The following is a 17,995-nucleotide window of genomic DNA, read 5'->3' on the forward strand; positions in this document are numbered from 1 at the left end:
AGAAATAAAAAAAACCCCTGCAGTAACTTTAAAGTCTAAATATTATGGGAATAAAGTCATAATTCAGAAAAGAAAATTAACAAGAAGAAAGTTTAACTATTTGGGGAAAAACAGCAGAAATAAAAAAAACTGCAGGAATTCAATTTAATTCTATTTGACTAAAGTCAAAATATGAAGAGAAATAAGCTGTATTCTAACAAGAAAAAAATTCTATGAGTACATGTGTAGCATTGAGATGAAATATTCAACAAAAAATCATAATATTATGATTTTTTTAATTAATTAAATTATAAATTAATTAATTAATTCGATTAATTACATTTTTAATTAAAATTAATTAAAAGTTTGTTTTTAAATTTTATGGGAATTAAGTCATTATAGCACAAAAAAAATCTTATGAAGATTATTTATGAAAAAAGTTGAAATATTTGGATAAACAACAACAGTAAAAATGTGAAAAGCAGACCAAAAACTGAACTTTGTATAATAATAATACATTTTCACTTAGATGACAAAGCTCAGATGCGGTTTTTTCTTGAAGTATACGTAACTGTTACTGGAAGATTTAGTCAAAAATCAAAATCATCATTAATTGCACCCAGTCGCAAATATTTATTGTGTATAGTTTTGAAACAAGTGACCCTTAACTTCTTAATTTTTCTTAATTTTGTTCTTTGATTGCCAGAACCCGATGGACGACTCTGTCATGGTGACTCCCCAGAAGCAAGGCACTTACATGGACAGCGGTTTTCACAAAGAAGTCTTTGGTGTTATCTCCGGAACCAGAGAGTCCAATGTTTCCTTGATGTGTAAGGATGGAAAATGAGCTCATTGAAATACTTTGGTTTTGGGGGGAGGAATGGCCAGTTTAGTTGTTCAGTGGAGCAGGACAGTGATAGTAATCTGCCGCTGAAACTGAGCTTCTATTCACAATAGATGAAAATACAAGCTTGAAACCTCATATTACAAATATACAACATAAGGTGGCCAGAAATATTTCAATATTTGTTCTCAATCAGAAATCAACTCCACACTCTTTATTGCTCTCTGGTTCTACCATATCTTACTTATTGTGTGGAAATATGGGATAATAACTATAAAAGCAATCTTCACTCGCTAAATGTACTGCAAAAAAGGTCAGTAAGGATAATTCATAATGCCGCCTACAGAGAACATACTAACTCCTTATTTCTAAAATCCCAAATACTTCAACTTGCTGATATAGTTCATCTTCAAACAGCTAAAATAATGCATAAGGCTAAAAATAACCAATTAGCTAAAAATGTCATCCAATACTTCTCTACAAGAGAGGAGAAATATGATCTCAGGGAAGAACTACATTTGAAACACTTATATGCTAGGACTACGTTAGCATTAGCATAGCATTTCAGCATGTCGAATCAAACTATGGAATGGATTGAGTAAGGAAGTCAAACAATGCACAACGATGAGCCAATTCAAGAAACAATACAAGCAGTTGATGTTTGCTAAATACAAGGATGAAGAGTCTTGAACGTGACAAAATAAAAAATAATAAAATAAAAAATAAAATAAAAAATAAAAAATAAAAAATAAAAAATAAAAAATAAAAAATAAAAAATAAAAAATAAAAAATAAAAAAAAAAAAAAAAAATAAAAAAAAAAATAAAAAAAATAAAAAATAAAAAATAAAAAATAAAAAAATAAAAATTTTTTTAAAAATAAATAAAAAATAAAAAAATAAATAAAAAAAAATTAAAAAATTAAAAAATTAAAAAATTAAAAAATTAAAAAATTAAAAAATTAAAAAATTAAAAAATTAAAAAATTAAAAAAATTAAAAAATTAAAAAATGGGCGGCATGGCGGTCTAGTGGTTAGCGCGCAGACCTCACAGCTAGGAGACCAGGGTTCAATTCCTACCCTCGGCCATCTCTGTGTGGAGTTTGCATGTTCTCCCCGTGCATGCGTGGGTTTTCTCCAGGTACTCTGGTTTCCTCCCACATTCCAAAAACATGCTAGGTTAATTGGCGACTCCAAATTGTCCATAGGTATGAATGTGAGTGTGAATGGTTGTTTGTCTATATGTGCCCTGTGATTGGCTGGCGACCAGTCCAGGGTGTACCCCGCCTCTTGGCCCCAAAAGACAGCTGGGATAGGCTCCAGCACCCCCCGCGACCCTCGTGAGGAAAAGCGGTAGAAAATGAATGAATGAATGAATGAAAAAATTAAAAATGTAAAAATGTAAATTTAATTTAAAAAAAAAACTTAAACTATATTAGGAAAGCAGGAAGTGAACAAATGTAACAGCTACTGATTGTAAAAGTACCAGATGGAGGGGTAGGATTTAATAAGCTTTGCTTCTTCCTACTCCTTTTGGACATGTGGAACTGGGAACTGATTATGGGATGCACTCAATTGTAATCTGATGCATGTTCAAATGAAACTAAACCATTACCATTACCATATCTATTGGGATTTGATCATTAATTTGACCATTAATGTTCACCACTATTGTACTAAAGTGCTTCCATTTCTATGTCACTGCAGCGTCCCCTTATAGCTCCACCCCCAATGTTGGCTCGGGTCACCATGCAGGCTCCAGAGGCTCTTTGGTCTCCACTGACTCCGGAAACAGCCTTCCGGAGAAGACAAGAGACCGGACCAACTCTTTAGAGAAGGTAGGCATGAACACCAAAATGCATCTTGTCACATTTTGTCACACGTTGACCATTTTTTTGGTATTCTGGAACCTACCACACACCTTGCACATAGAGTACCCACACCCCTCCGTCGCCGATGTCCCACAAAGACGCATCTAGGAGGAGTCACTCGGTCAATGTGCCGCCTCTCCCCTTGCATCCTGAGAATCGAGTCCTGCCTCTAAAGCATGCCAGCAATCGTTTCACCATGGACTACTCCCTCCTTGCTGGACCCCTTCCAGGGGCGGCGGCAGCGGCAGACCAGGCTGGTCCTAAGATGCAGGTGGTTGGAGATGATGGAGAACATACCCATACAGTAGATCCCCACATATATGCCAGGAAAATCCACATTCGTGGTGTTATTGTCATAACTAAGCTGATAATTGGTAGAAAAAACACATTTACTCGATCTTTAAACAAACACCCAGCATGCCTTGCGGGTTATACATACATGCTAGTACGGTTTTGCATGTATATTAGTGTATCATTTTGATACTGACATAGTCCATGTCATTCATTTTCTACCGCTTATCAGTGCTGGAGCCTATCCCAGCTGTCTTCAGGTGGAATCGAACTTGGGTTTTCCTAGCTGTGAGGCCTGCGCGCTAACCACTCGTGAATTCATTCATTTTCTACTGCACATCCTCACGAGGGTCTCGGAGGTGCTGGAGCCTATCCCAGCTGTCTTTGGTCGAGAGGCGGGGTACACCCTGGACTGGTGGCCAGCAAATCACAGGACACATATAGACAAACAACCATTCACACTCACATTCATACCTATGGACAATTTGGAGTCGCCAATTAACCTAGCATGTTTTCGGAATGTGGGAGGAAGCCGGAATACTCGGAGAAAACCCGCGCATGCACCGGGAGAACATGCAAACTCCACACAGAGATAGCCGCGGGTGGAATCGAGCTTGGGTCTCCTAGCTGTGTGGCCTGCATGCTAACCACTCGCCCCATTGTGAATTCCAAATGTATTATTTTTCGAGTAATGTGAGCATTTGGTTTGGTTTGATTACGAGCGTTTCAATTACTTGCATGTTTTTATTACCCACGGGTGTTCTCCAAATGGAACCCCCGGTGCAAATGGGGGATCTACTGTACAAGTATTCTCTTATATTCTCTTAACCACCTGCAATGTGTGCTTGACGTGATTTCTTCTCTGTGTCGCCCATCAAGTGTGCTTCATACATTTCTTTCATGTTTGAAATGGTTTCCCATCCCTAGCAATCACTGACAAAAACCTGCGTGGATTTGTCTTTGTGATCTGTGGAATTCTACTTGAAATGTAGTCTAGTGTGCTAAGGGTGAGTCTAAGTGTTGGTTTTCTTTTATTCTGGCAACTTTCTCTGGCAGTGCACCTCAGCTCCGGGCGGGGCTGTGCTGCGTTGTGACAAACTGGAACAAGACGATGTCAAAAACCTGCTCATGTGCTTCCTGCATATCCTCAAGAGCATGTCAGAAGGTATCTCCTTGTCCAAATATGGCATCTTTGTTTACAGTCATCACTTGCTTATCGCTTATCTATCCACCCATCCATCCATCTATCCACCATCCATCCATCCATCCAATCATCCATCCATCCACCACCAATCCATCATCCATCCATCCATCCAATCATCCATCCATCCACCATCATCCATCATCCATCCATCACCCATCCAATCATCCATCCATCCATCCATCCACCACCATCCATCCATTAATCCATCCATCCATCCATCCATCATCCATTTAACTGGCCGTTAACTCATCCACCACCATCCATCCAATCATCCATCCATCCATCATCATCCATCCAATCATCCATCCATCCATCCATCCAATCATCCATCCATCCACCATCATCCATCCATCCATCTATCCACCCATCCATCCACCATCCATCCATCCACCACCCTCCATCCATCATCCATCCATCCATCCAATCATCCATCCATCCACCACCATCCATCCATCCAATCATCCATCCATCCACCACCGTTCATCCATTCATCCATCCATCCATCCAATCATCCATCCATCCACCACCATCCATTCATCATCCATCCACCACTATCCATCCATCCATCCAATCATCCATCCATCCACCACCATCCATCCATCCAATCATCCATCCACCACCATCCATCCATCATTCATCCACCACCATCCATCCATCCAATCATCCATCCATCATCCCTCCATCCACCATCCAATCATCCATCCATCCATCAATCATCATCCCTCCATCCACCATCCAATCATCCATCCATCCATCCATCATTCATCCATCCATCCATCCATCCACCACCATCCATCCATTAATCCATCCATCCATCATCCATCCATCATCCATTTAACTGGCCGTTAACTCATCCACCACCATCCATCCAATCATCCATCCATCCATCCATCCACCCATCATCCATCCATCCAATCATCCATCCATCCATCCACCATCATCCATCCATCCATCTATCCACCCATCCATCCACCATCCATCCATCCACCCATCCATCCACCACCCTCCATCCATCATCCATCCATCCATCCATCCAATCATCCATCCATCCACCACCATCCATCCATCCAATCATCGTTCCATCCACCACCGTTCATCCATTCATCCAATCATCCATCCATCCATCCAATCATCCATCCATCCACCACCATCCATTCATCATCCATCCAATCATCCATCCATCCACCACCATCCATCCATCCAATCATCCATCCACCACCATCCATCCATCATTCATCCACCACCATCCATCCATCCATCATCCCTCCATCCACCATCCAATCATCCATCCATCAATCATCATCCCTCCATCCACCATCCAATCATCCATCCATCCATCATTCATCCATCCCTCCATCCACCATCCATCCATCCATCCATCCAATCATCCATCCATCCATCCATCCATCCAATAAGGACACCTGCTATAACATAGCTTGCTTCTCTCACCCTTAGAAGCCCTTTTTGCATACTGGAACAAAGCAGCGGCATCTGAGCTCATGGACTTTTTTACATTATTGGAGTAAGTATGCAGCTGCAGCATAGAAGCCCGTATTACTGCGTATGTGAACACACGCTTATCATATTTATTTACTTCCCGCAGAGTCTGCCTGCATCAATTTCGTTACATGGGGAAGCGAGTCATCACCAGGTGGAGTAATTGTTCTTGATATCTTTTTATGACTAAACAAATATTTAATTTTGCTTGTTACTGCCTTGACACAGTTAATGCCGTGTTAATCACTAAGAGTCCACTCATTTTGCAGATCCCTCTTTTGATTACCAAATCTATTTATACAGCAACACATCTTGTTTCAGGAAATGGATTCTCACATATGTTAATTATTCTGACCACAGGAGTCACGAAGGGGTGGGACCTCTGAGTCCAGACAGGAAATCCTTGCTTGTGTCTCGTAACAGGGCGGGGATCCTGCACTCCCGCTTACAGCAGTTTGGGACTTTGGAGAATGCTCATGCGCTCAATAACGGTGAGATGGTCCTGAGTACTATAATGCAACACTTCTATACATACGTACACTTATGAAATGTTAAGATCAATGTTGGATCTTAGAGCGCTGTAGAGCTTCAAAATGAAGAAATGGGAATCAAGAAACAATACAAGCAGTTGATGTTTGCTAAATACAAGGATGAAGAGTCTTGAACCAGTCATGATGTGCTATATATATCACTATATTGACAGTTACTATGGTAACCATTATGTCATTGGATGGTCATATCACCTCCTACTTCGGTACGTTAAATTAAATTGTAAAAAAAACTTAAATTAGATTAAATTAAAATTTATTAGGAAAGCAGGAAGTGAACAAATGTAACCGTTACTGATTGTAAAAGTACCAGATGGAGGGGTAGGACTTAATAAGCTTTGCTTCTTCCTACTCCTTTTGGACATGTGGAACTGGGAACTGATTATGGGATGCACTCAATTGTAATCTGATGCATGTTCAAATGAAATAAAACCATGACCATTACCAGAGTTATGGAACAAAAAAAAGTCAAGTGGTCGACCTCCCAAAATGTCACTGGCTAACTGGTCAACACATAGGATGGTCCTCAGCCCACAGGTTGAATAAGGTTAAGGTTGATACTGGTGCAGATTGCAGTCCAATAACCTTAGAACCTCTACTCAGAACCTGGTTTAAGATCCAATAGTGCAATTTTTCAACTGGTGTTAAATTTTGGATAAGGAACATACCAAATAATGCATATACCAAATACTGATATCATAAATACACTACTGCTCAAAAGTTTGGGATCACTTGCAAATTTCTTTGTTTTCCAAAGAAAAACACGTTTTTATGAATTTCACAAACAATTTTGTCAATTTCACAAACATTTTTATCCATTTCACGAACAATTAAAATGAATCAGATGATTTTCCAAGAAGGATGTACATTTTTGCATAGAGGCCTACTATCAACAACTGTCAGTCCTCTGCATCAATCTCCTGGTATGGCTGCTAATACAAGTTCATCATTTTATAAGGCTAATAGATTATTAGTAAAACCCATCTAAAAATCTAAACTAAAATCCCTTACCATGCTGTTAACTACTCCCTTCAGAGAGCAGCACAAACTGGGTCTAACAAGGACACAAAAACGATGCACAACTGTGCACAAAGACAAATATCTGAGTGTAGTTTAAGACAAAGACTTCAGGATGCTGCACTTATATGGAAGGATTGCCAAGAAAAAGCCATATCTTAGACCGGCCCAAACAAATTTCCAAGTGATCCCAAACTTTTGAGCGGTAGTGTATGTACTTTCTGACATTAGATAATACCAGTATTAAGTAATACCATATTTGGGTTCATAAACCTTCCTTGAGTGCTTCGCTCCTCTGGCACACGGTGAGGTTGAGCTGCTGCCCCATTTAATAAATCACACTGATGTTACATTTTTCCCACTAGTGTACTCTCACACAGAAGCAGATGTCGGCAACCAATGCTTGCTGGAGGCCAACGTGTCTACGGAAGTGTGTCTGACTGTGTTGGATACCCTCATCATTTTCATTATGGGATTCAAGGTATGCAGCACTTAAAGTGTTTTTTTTTTTATAATATTTCTCTTACATGAGTGTTATGGTTGTACTGAGAATCACATTCTTGTAGTAGTTGTATCCATTGTATACACCAGGGGTCCCCGACATTTTTTGCACCACGGACCAGTTTGATTTGGGTCTTTTTTTTCTGGTATAAAAATACAGCAAATATAAAATAACACGACGGGGCTTAAAGCAAATGTTAAGTGCGGAGAAAATATAACTAACCCACTGAATCAATGAGAGGCCTGAACTTGTTTTGTTGTTAATAAATTATTTATTATTTCTGTGCGGCCCGGTAGGAAATGCGGCCCGGCGGTTGGAGACCCCTGGTATATACTGTAACTCCATACAGTATGCGTTACATACGCCATACGTCATATTAGGACTTGAACGGTGCACCTCCAAGTCAGAGTCCATGGTTCTGTCTAGCTCGAGTCATCGTTGTCGATAAGATTCAAGGACAATATTCATTCAGAACGATACCATCTGAATTGATTCAGGAACTTTTTAACCAAAAATTCTAACGGAGTGACTGGTTGAATTCCCGTTTCTGCACGTTTTTCCCGTTGTTTTGTATGGGAATCAGGTATTGATTTATAATGGATATAAACAAACAAGTAAGCAGTTAATGGCAAATGCATTCACATATTATTTGAGTAAAGCGCAACCAGGCTGCACGGCGGTCGAGTGGTTAGCGCGCAGGCCACACAGCCAGGAGACCAGAGTTCAATCCCACCCTCGGCCATCTCTGTGTGGAGTTTGCATGTTCTCCCCGTGCATTCATGGGTTTTCTCCGGGTACTCCGGTTTCCTCCCACATTCCAAAAACATGCTAGGTTAATTGGCCACTCCAAATTGTCCATAGGTATGAATGTGAGTGTGAATGGTTGTTTGTCTATATGTGCCCTGTGATTGGCTGGCCACCAGTCCGGGGTGTACCCCGCCTCTCGCCCGAAGACAGCTGGGATAGGCTCCAGCACTCACCTATGGTCACAACCTTTGGGTAGTGACTGAAAGATTGCGGGTAGTAGTAGCCGAAATTAGTTTTCTCCTTCGGATGGCCGTGGTATCGTAAATGGAAGTAGAACAGTCGCTCCTTCACATTGAGAGGAGCCAGATGAGGTGGCTTGAGAGGGGGATGCCTGGGGGTGGTGGGGGGTGAGTCGGGGCTTGAAGATGGATGGATCGGTCCCTACCTCGGTTTTTAGGTCACGATTCATTCATTTCAGGTACAGTAAAGTCCAAGAAAACGTAAACCATAATTGCTTAGCTTTAGTGTAAACAGCTTTAATGGTTAAAACCTTGGTTGCAGTATACTTGTTTACCAAGTAGACACACGTCCTGTCCCCTAATATGTCCCTCATGAGTCCCTTAATATACACGCCTCTCTTTTTCCTCTTTCAGAGCCAGTTGAACTCGGATCTTGGCCACAACCCCTTGATGAAGAAAGTATTTCAGGTGCATCTGTGCTTCCTGCAGATCCCTCACTCGGAGGCTGCCCTCAAGCAGGTCTTCACCTCACTCAGGAATTTTATCTACAAGGTATACCAACTTGGCTGGCTTGGCTATTGGTTCAGTACAATAACTCCAAAGTTACTTCAAATACTCGCAAAGTGACTGTATTTTTAAAAAATGTTATTCTGGATTGGTAGTGGGGTCGGTGGAGGGAACTGACCAACCACTTCTGGTGTAGACAGACCTGCTAAAAGGCTCCCAAACTTTTGATCGGTAGAGTACTTTTCACCTGTATTATCACGTGTATAAGAATTATTACTCATTTAGTGTGTAAGATGTGTTTTCTGCGAAAAAAGAAAAACATTTTTGACCCCAAATTAACAGATTTTGCACGTTGAATCTGAAATAGCAGAAAGGACACGTACCAGCAAATACAAATAGACGGTGTGGACATCGAAAGAGTGAACGAATATACATTTCTGGGGATCACAATAGATGAAAATATGAGCTGGAAACCTCATATTACAAATATATAACATAAGGTGGCCAGAAATATTTCAATATTTGTTCTCAATCAGAAATCACTCCACACTCTTTATTGCTCTCTGGTTCTACCATATCTTACTTATTGTGTGGAAATATGGGTTAATAACTATAAAAGCAATCTTCACTCGCTAAATGTACTGCAAAAAAGGTCAGCAAGGATAATTCATAATGCAACCTACAGAGAACATACTAACTCCTTATTTCTAAAATCACAAATACTTCAACTTGCTGATATAGTTCATCTTCAAACAGCTAAAATAATGCATAAGGCTAAAAATAACCAATTAGCTAAATATGTCATTCAATACTTCTCTACAAGAGAGGAGAAATATGATCTCAGGGAAGAAGTACATTTGAAACACTTCTATGCTAGGACTACGTTAAAAAGCCATAGCATTTCAGTATGTGGAATCAAACTATGAAATGGATTGAGTAAGGAAGTCAAACAATGCACAACGATGAGCCAATTCAAGAAACAATACAAGCAGTTGATGTTTGCTAAATACAAGGATGAAGAGTCTTGAACCAGTCATGATGTGCTATATATATCACTATATTGACACTTACTATGGTAACCATTAGGTCATTGGATGCTCATATCACCTCGTACTTCGGTACGAGGTACGTTATTTATGGTAATGGTCATGATTTTATTTCATTTAAACATGCATCAGATTACAATTGAGTGCATCCCATAATCAGTTCCCAGTTCCACATGTCCAAAAGGAGTAGGAAGAAGCAAAGCTTATTAAATCCTACCCCTCCATCTGGTACTTTTACAATCAGTAACTGTTACATTTGTTCACTTCCTGCTTTCCATAATACAGTTTAAGGTTTTCTTTAAAATTAAAATTAAAATTAAAATTAAAATTAAAATTAAAATTAAAATTAAAATTAAAATTAAAATTAAAATTAAAATTAAAATTAAAATTAAAATTAAAATTAATTCATTTTCTACCGCTTTTTCCTCACGAGCGTCGCGGGGGTGCAAAATAAAAATAAAAATAACAATAATTTTATTTTTGTATTATGGAAAGCAGGAAGTGAACAAATGTAACAGTTACTGATTGTAAAAGTACCAGATGAAGGGTAGGATTTAATAAGCTTTGCTTCTTCCTACTCCTTTTGGACATGTGGAACTGGGAACTGATTATGGGATGCACTCAATTGTAATCTGATGCATGTTCAAATGAAATTAAACCATTACCAAATATCCACTGTACTTGTGTCCATTGAATTTTTTGAGTTTTGTATCTGCAAATGTCCCTGCTAAATGTCAATGTGTCCTCCAGTTCCCCTGCACGTTCTTTGATGGCCGGGCTGACATGTGCGCCTCCTTCTGCTATGAAATCCTGAAGTGCTGCAACTCCAAGCTGAGCTCCCTCCGTAGTGACGCCGCCCATCTTCTCTACTTCCTAATGAAAAGTAACTTTGACTACACGGGACGCAAATCGTTTGTCAGAACCCACCTGCAGGTACCTGCACCTTTTTGAACAAAAGGATTCCCGAAATGCGAACGCATTGTGTTTGTGTTTCAGCTTTGTTTGGTCTGCATTTGTATTATCTGCTCAGGTCGTAATTGCCGTCAGCCAGCTGATAGCCGATGTGATTGGCATCTGCGGCACACGTTTCCAACAGTCTCTATCAATCATTAACAACTGCGCAAACAGCGACAAAAGCATCAAGGTGAGACGTGGCGGTGTGATGCCTGAAACGTTAATGAAATCAGTTTCGTTTGTATGATTCACACACAACACACAGCGTCACCACAGCTGATAAGAATTGATTGCTGAAGAACTCCGAGTCCGAAAGCGCACGTTGTCCATTCTCCTGCAGACCACCAAACCACATTGATGATATTTAGCTTGTTAGCTTGATTTACCTAACCTAGAACCCAGACCCTTAAAGCTTTGTTTATTTAAACGCTGGTTTAGCTGCTGTTCAGTTAAAGCCCCGGTCTGCTTTGCAGCACACTGCTTTCCCGTCAGACGTGAAGGACCTGACCAAGCGCATCCGAACTGTACTGATGGCCACCGAGCAGATGAAGGAGCACGAGAACGACCCCGAGATGTTAGTGGACCTCCAGTACAGCTTGGCCAAGTCATACACAAGCACGCCGGAGCTCCGTAAAACCTGGCTAGACAGCATGGCCCGGATCCACCACAAGAATGGCGACCTTTCAGAGGTTTATTGATATTTTTTTTGGTACAAAAATAACTTTGAGTGCTAAGTTGTTTTGCTTGCTTCCCTTTTAGGCAGCCATGTGCTACGTGCATGTTGCTGCTCTGGTAGCCGAGTACTTGTCAAGGAAAGGTTAGCTTATTCTTATGACATGATTGTACATATAAATATAAATATGGAAGTACAGATAGGATGTCATTTAATCACCTCTTTGTGTGGAAGGAATGTTCAGGCATGGCTGCTCGGCATTCCGTGTCATCACTCCAAACATTGATGAAGAGGCAGCCATGATGGAGGACGTCGGGATGCAGGATGTTCACTTCAACGAAGTATGTTCTTCATTATGTGTTCCGTTGTCCTTTTTTCCCCTAAACTACGCTCAGGGAAATACAAGAAAGAACAGGAACAGTCGCTCGTCTTTCCGACACAGCAGGAGTTTATTTTTCCATCAATCAGCAGCAACATAAAACATAGCGCCAGTATCATACTGTACCAATATACTATATCTCACAGTTTTTACGGTTTTACAGCATATTCTACCAAATTAACTGAAATTACCTCCCTTCTGCATGTGTCTAGACCCTTTTCGTTTCTTTTTAACAAATAAACATTAGTGTACAAAACATTAAAGCACGTCAAATAGGTGCTAATCAATGTCTTTAGCAAGCCAGGCTTCGTTAGCATTAGCATTAGCATTAGCGAATTTAAACCACTTACATTTACACCACATTAACAACTCCAAACATTACAGAGGTATCAAAAGTCAATTTACATGACAATACTACAAATCGTGGTTCTTAAAAACACTTAAAAATACTTCTTTTTCACCAACCTGAAAAACAGGAAATAACGGAAGTAGTTTGTCGTCTTTCCAACACAGCCGGTTATTTTTCTTCTTCACGTGGTGTGCGTGGCTTTCCTAACCTACCAAGCCGAAACGCCCCCTGTGGCGTCACTGTGTAACAGCACCTAGTAGTAAAAGTGCATTACTTAGAACTAACAATTACAGGAAGAAACAAGAAAACAAGGAGGATACCATTGACAATATGTACAAAAAAATGTTGGGATCTTTGTTAAATTGATTTTTTTTCCTTAGTTTTTTTCACACTTTTACATATTCAGTGAACTTATGATGGGAAACTAGAACTAGACCACACCCCTACGGGCAACCGAGTCTCTGCAACAATTTTATTTATGCAGGAGGTGCTGCTGGAGCTGTTGGAGGAGTGTGCCGATGGCCTTTGGAAGGCAGAGCGATACGAGCTCATTGCTGATGTCTACAGGCTCATCATTCCCATTTATGAACAACGCAGAGATTTTGAGGTACTTAGCAGCATCTTCACCGGGTGGTTCCCTCACAGGCACAGCTTTTGTGACTTGACCCTGGAGCAGATCGGTTATTTGGAGTCCAATAATTCAACATATTCTTCAAACTGACTCTAAACAAGTCAAATGGGCTGCAATGTGATGATGCCAGCTGGGTTACATTGTTGTTTGGTACAATTCCCCTCCATCAAGCATCCATTTTCTATGCCGCTTATCCTTACTCGGGTCCCGGGTATGCTGGAGCCTATCCCAGCTGTCTTTGAGCGAGACTGTCTGTGAAAGTCCACTTCTTTGTCATCTTCCCAGAATGACCGACACCATGGTAACAATTAGGTGTGTTTGATTTGTAGGACAATTAATCGTTGTCGATAAGATTCAAGTACGATATTGGGTCATTTAGAACGATACCATCTGAATTGATTCAGGAACTGTTCATTTCATTTTTTACCGCTTATCCTCACGAGGGTTGCAAGGGAGCTGGAGCCTATCCCAGCTGTCTTCAAGCGAGAGGCGGAGTACCCCCTGGAATTGTGCCAGCCAATCACAGGGCACATATAGACAAACAACCATTCACACTCACATTCATACCTATGGACAATTTGGAGTCGCTAATTAACCTAGCATGTTTTTGGAATGTGGGAGGAAACCGGAATACCCGGAGAAAACCCACGCATGCACGGGGAGTACATGCAAACTCCACACAGAGATGACCGAAGGTGGAATTGAACCCTGGTCTCCTAGCTGTGAGATCTGCGGGCTAACCACTCGACCGCTGTGCCGCCTGTATGGGAATCATGTATAAATTAATTATGGATATAAACAAACAAGTAAGCAACAATTAATGGCAAATGCATTCACATATTATTTCAGTAAAGCGCAACCAGGCTGCACGGTGGATGAGCGGTTAGCGCGCAGGCCACACAGCTAGGAGACACCAGTTCAATTCCACCCTCAGGCATCTCTGTGTGGAGTTTGCATGTTCTCCCCGTTTCCTCCCACATTCCAAAAACATGCTAGGTTAATTAGCGACTCCAAATTGTCAATAAGTATGAATGTGAGTGTGAATGGTTGTTTGTCTATATGTGCCCTGTGATTGGCTGGCCACCAGTCCACCTCTCGCACAAAGACAGCTGGGATAGGCTCCAGCACCCCTGCGACCCTCGTGAGGATAAGCAGTAGAAAATGAAATGAACAGGCGAGCGGTCCAGGGTGTACACCGCCTCTCACTCACAGACAGCTGGGATAGGCTCCAGCACCCCTGCAACCTTTGTGAGGATAAGCGGTAAAAATGAATGATTAAGCGCAACCAACACTTTTTTGACAATGAATGAATGACCAGGCAAGCGGTCCAGGGTGTACACCGCCCCTCACTCAAAGACAGCTGGGATAGGTTCCAGCACCCCCGCGACCCTTGTGAGGATAAGCGGTAGAAAATGAATGATTAAGCACAACCAACACTTTTTGACAATGAATGAAGGAACTGGCGAGTGGTCCAGACTGTACCTCGCCTCTCACTTGAAGACAGCTGGGATAGGCTCCAGCACCCCCGCGACCCTTAAGACATGCCTAAGATATGCCTTTATTCGTCCCTCATTGGGGAAATTTGTATAAAAGCCACTTTTTGACAATGAATGAATGAACAGGCAAGCGGTCCAGGGTGTACCCCGCCTCTCACTCAAAGACAGCTGGGATAGGCTCCAGCACCCCCGCGACCCTTGTGAGGATAAGCGCTAGAAAATGAATGATTAAGCGCAACCAACACTTGTTGACAACGAACGAATGAACATGTGAGCGGTCTAGGGTGTACTCGATCTCTCACCCAAAGACAGCTGGGATAGGCTCCAGCACCCCCGCAACCTTTGTGAGGATAAGCGGTAAAAATGAATAATTAAGCGCAACCAACACTTTTTGACAATGAATGAATGACCAGGCGAGCGGTCCAGGATGTACACCGCCTCTCACTTGAAGACAACTGGGATAGGCTCCAGCACCCCCTCGCGACCCTTGTGAGGATAAGAGGTAGAAAATGAATGATTAAGCGCAACCAACACTTTTTGACAATGAATGAATGAACAGGCGAGTGGTACAGACTGTACCCCGCCTCTCACTTGAAGACAGCTGGGATAGGCTCCAGCACCCCCGCGACCCTTAAGATATGCCTAAGATATGCCTTTATTCGTCCCTCATTGGGGAAATTTGTATAAAAGCCACTTTTTGACAATGAATGAATGAACAGGCAAGCAGTCCAGGGTGTACACCGCCTCTCACTCAAAGACAGCTGGGATAGGCTCCAGCACCCCCGCGACCCTCGTGAGGATAAGCGGTAAAAATGAATGATTAAACGCAACCAACACTTTTTGACAATGAACGAATGAACAGGTGAGCGGTCCAGGGTGTACCCCGCCTCTCACTCGAAGACAGCTGGGATAGGCTCCAGCACCCCCGCGACCCTTAAGATATGCCTAAGATATGCCTTTATTCGTCCCTCATTGGGGAAATTTGTATAAAAGCCACTTTTTGACAATGAATGAATGAACAGGCGAGCGGTCCAGGGTGTACACCGCCTCTCACTCAAAGACAGCTGGGATAGGCTCCAGCACCCCCCGCGACCCTTGTGAGGATAAGCGGTAGAAAATGAATGATAAAGCGCAACCAACACTTTTTGACAATGAATGAATGAACAGGCAAGCGGCCCAGGGTGTACCCCGCCTCTCACTCAAAGACACCTGGGATAGGCTCCAGCACCTTTGCAACACTCGTGAGGATAAGCGGCAAAAAATGAATGATTAAGCGCAACCAACACTTTTGAATGAACAAGTGAGCGGTCCAGGGTGTACCCCACCTCTCACCGAAAGACAGCTGGCATAGGCTCCAGCATACATGCGACCCTACTGAGTGACAAAATGGATGAATGCATGAACTAACATGTTGAATTCAATGAAGTCTATGATTCTGTCCAATAAAACAGGACTTAAACTTTAAATCGATACTTCATTCACCTTTATAAGACCTAAGAGCTAAGTTGGGATGCCACCCGAACCCCACCCCTCCCCGGATGAGGCCCCGGGGTCGACCTGGAGGGATTATATCTGGCAGCTGGGCTACAATAACAGTGAAAAATGTTATGTTTATGTTTTTGCACGGCAGAAACTGACACACCTGTACGATACCCTCCATCGTGCCTACACCAAAGTCTTGGAGGTGATGCATTCTGGAAAACGTCTGCTGGGTACATACTTCCGAGTGGCTTTTTTCGGACAGGTAATGGTCCACACACGGAATGATATTGTTACTATTTTGGCTATGAAGTTTTTGATTGAGATTCCTCTTTTTTTCACTGCGTTTCAAGGCTGCCGTAAGTATGTAGCAGTTGTAGGTTGAAGGCATGTGGTGTCGTGTCCTCGCATGATCATGATCATAGCTGGAATTGAACTTGGAAAACTTGGAACTTGGTAGCATCAGCGTTTTCTGACCATTCTGCGCTTCCCTGCAGGGCTTCTTCGAGGATGAAGATAGCAAAGAATACATCTACAAGGAGCCAAAGTTCACACCTCTGTCTGAGGTTTCCCAAAGGCTCTTGAAACTCTATTCTGACAAGTTTGGTCAAGAAAATGTCAAGATTATCCAGGACTCGGGAAGGGTGAGACGGAATTTTTATTCCAGCATTACTTAGTGTTAAGTGAACTGAAAATTTGCAAAAAATTCCATTGAGCTCTCACAGTTCAGTGTTATTTCTGGAAATGTTGCCATGGAAGTGATATCACTCAGCTACACTAACATAGCGTTCCTAATGGTTGCGGCTTGGACCGGGAATGTCACATTTTACCATCATTCCCATCATTTTTTTCCACTAATATACAGTGTTGTGACAAGTGTTTGTCCCCTTCAGGATTTCTTTGCATGTTTGTCACACTTAAATGTTTCGGATCTTCAAACAAATTCATTCATTTTCTACCGCTTATCCTCACGGGGGGGGGGGGGTGCTGGAGCCTATCCCAGCTATCTTTGGGCGAGAGGCGGGGTACAGAAAATTGTGTCCTGTCTTTTTCTGTTATAAAATACAGTAAAAACACATTTCATACAAAGTTGCAAATAGTGATTAATCATGATTAAATAATTTGAAATTTGTGATTAATTTGATAAAAAATTTTAATCATTGGAAAGCTCTATAAAAAAACAAACGGAAAAAAATATTATTCATTCATCCATCCATTTTCTATACCGCTTATTCTCACTTGGGTCATGGACATGCTGGAGCCTATCCCAGATGTCTTCGGGCGAGAGGCGGGGTACACCCTGGACTGGTGGCCAGCCAATCACAGGGCACATATAGACAAACTAAATTTTTCTTTCCTATTTTATAGAAAATTATGTCAGATCTTTTTCTGTTCTAAAATACAGTAAAAACACATTTCATACAAAGTTGCAAATAGTGATTAATCATGATTAAATAATTTGAAATTTGTGATTAATTTGATAAAATTTTTTAATCATTGGAAAGCTCTATAAAAAACAGAAACGAAAAAAAATATTATTCATCCATCCATTCTCACTTAGGTCATGGACATGCTGGAGCCTATCCCAGCTGTCTTCGGGCGAGAGGCGGGGTACAGAAAATTGTGTCCGGTCTTTTTCTGTTATAAAATACAGTAAAAACACATTTCATACAAAGTTGCAAATAGTGATTAATCATGATTAAATAATTTGAAATTTGTGATTAATTTGATTACAATTTTTAATA

At 41.3% G+C, this 17,995-nt stretch overlaps 1 protein-coding gene and 1 long non-coding RNA gene across 3 annotated transcripts in view; one reads left to right on the forward strand and one right to left on the reverse strand.

The window, feature by feature from the left end:
* LOC131104626 (dedicator of cytokinesis protein 9-like) overlaps nt 1–17,995 on the forward strand; it is an 80,020-nt gene that overhangs the window by 52,015 nt on the left and 10,010 nt on the right. The window contains exons 32-47 of one of the 2 annotated variants that reach the window (XM_078796954.1): nt 686–769; nt 2,503–2,658; nt 4,039–4,147; nt 5,642–5,708; nt 5,790–5,837; nt 6,044–6,174; nt 7,614–7,729; nt 9,151–9,288; nt 11,040–11,222; nt 11,320–11,433; nt 11,717–11,932; nt 12,003–12,060; nt 12,151–12,257; nt 13,129–13,251; nt 16,402–16,515; nt 16,748–16,894. In XM_078796954.1, coding sequence (XP_078653080.1) covers nt 686–769; nt 2,503–2,658; nt 4,039–4,147; nt 5,642–5,708; nt 5,790–5,837; nt 6,044–6,174; nt 7,614–7,729; nt 9,151–9,288; nt 11,040–11,222; nt 11,320–11,433; nt 11,717–11,932; nt 12,003–12,060; nt 12,151–12,257; nt 13,129–13,251; nt 16,402–16,515; nt 16,748–16,894 — 1,911 coding nt within the window. Of the gene's footprint in view, nt 1–685; nt 810–2,502; nt 3,081–4,038; nt 4,148–5,641; nt 5,709–5,789; nt 5,838–6,043; nt 6,175–7,613; nt 7,730–9,150; nt 9,289–11,039; nt 11,223–11,319; nt 11,434–11,716; nt 11,933–12,002; nt 12,061–12,150; nt 12,258–13,128; nt 13,252–16,401; nt 16,516–16,747; nt 16,895–17,995 lie in introns of those variants that run through there. The other variant, XM_058051992.2, reaches the window with a different exon arrangement.
* On the reverse strand, nt 644–12,843 carry LOC131104627 (uncharacterized). Its single transcript, XR_009119808.2, has 3 exons — nt 12,761–12,843; nt 12,136–12,301; nt 644–801 (listed from the first exon to the last, which is right to left on the reverse strand). It is a non-coding gene; the product is annotated as an uncharacterized LOC131104627 (long non-coding RNA).

The sequence above is a fragment of the Doryrhamphus excisus genome, linkage group LG15 (assembly GCF_037039965.1).
Source record: "Doryrhamphus excisus strain RoL-2023G ecotype Guam linkage group LG15, RoL_Dexc_Guam_v1.1, whole genome shotgun sequence".
In the NCBI taxonomy this organism is placed as follows: domain Eukaryota; kingdom Metazoa; phylum Chordata; class Actinopteri; order Syngnathiformes; family Syngnathidae; genus Doryrhamphus; species Doryrhamphus excisus.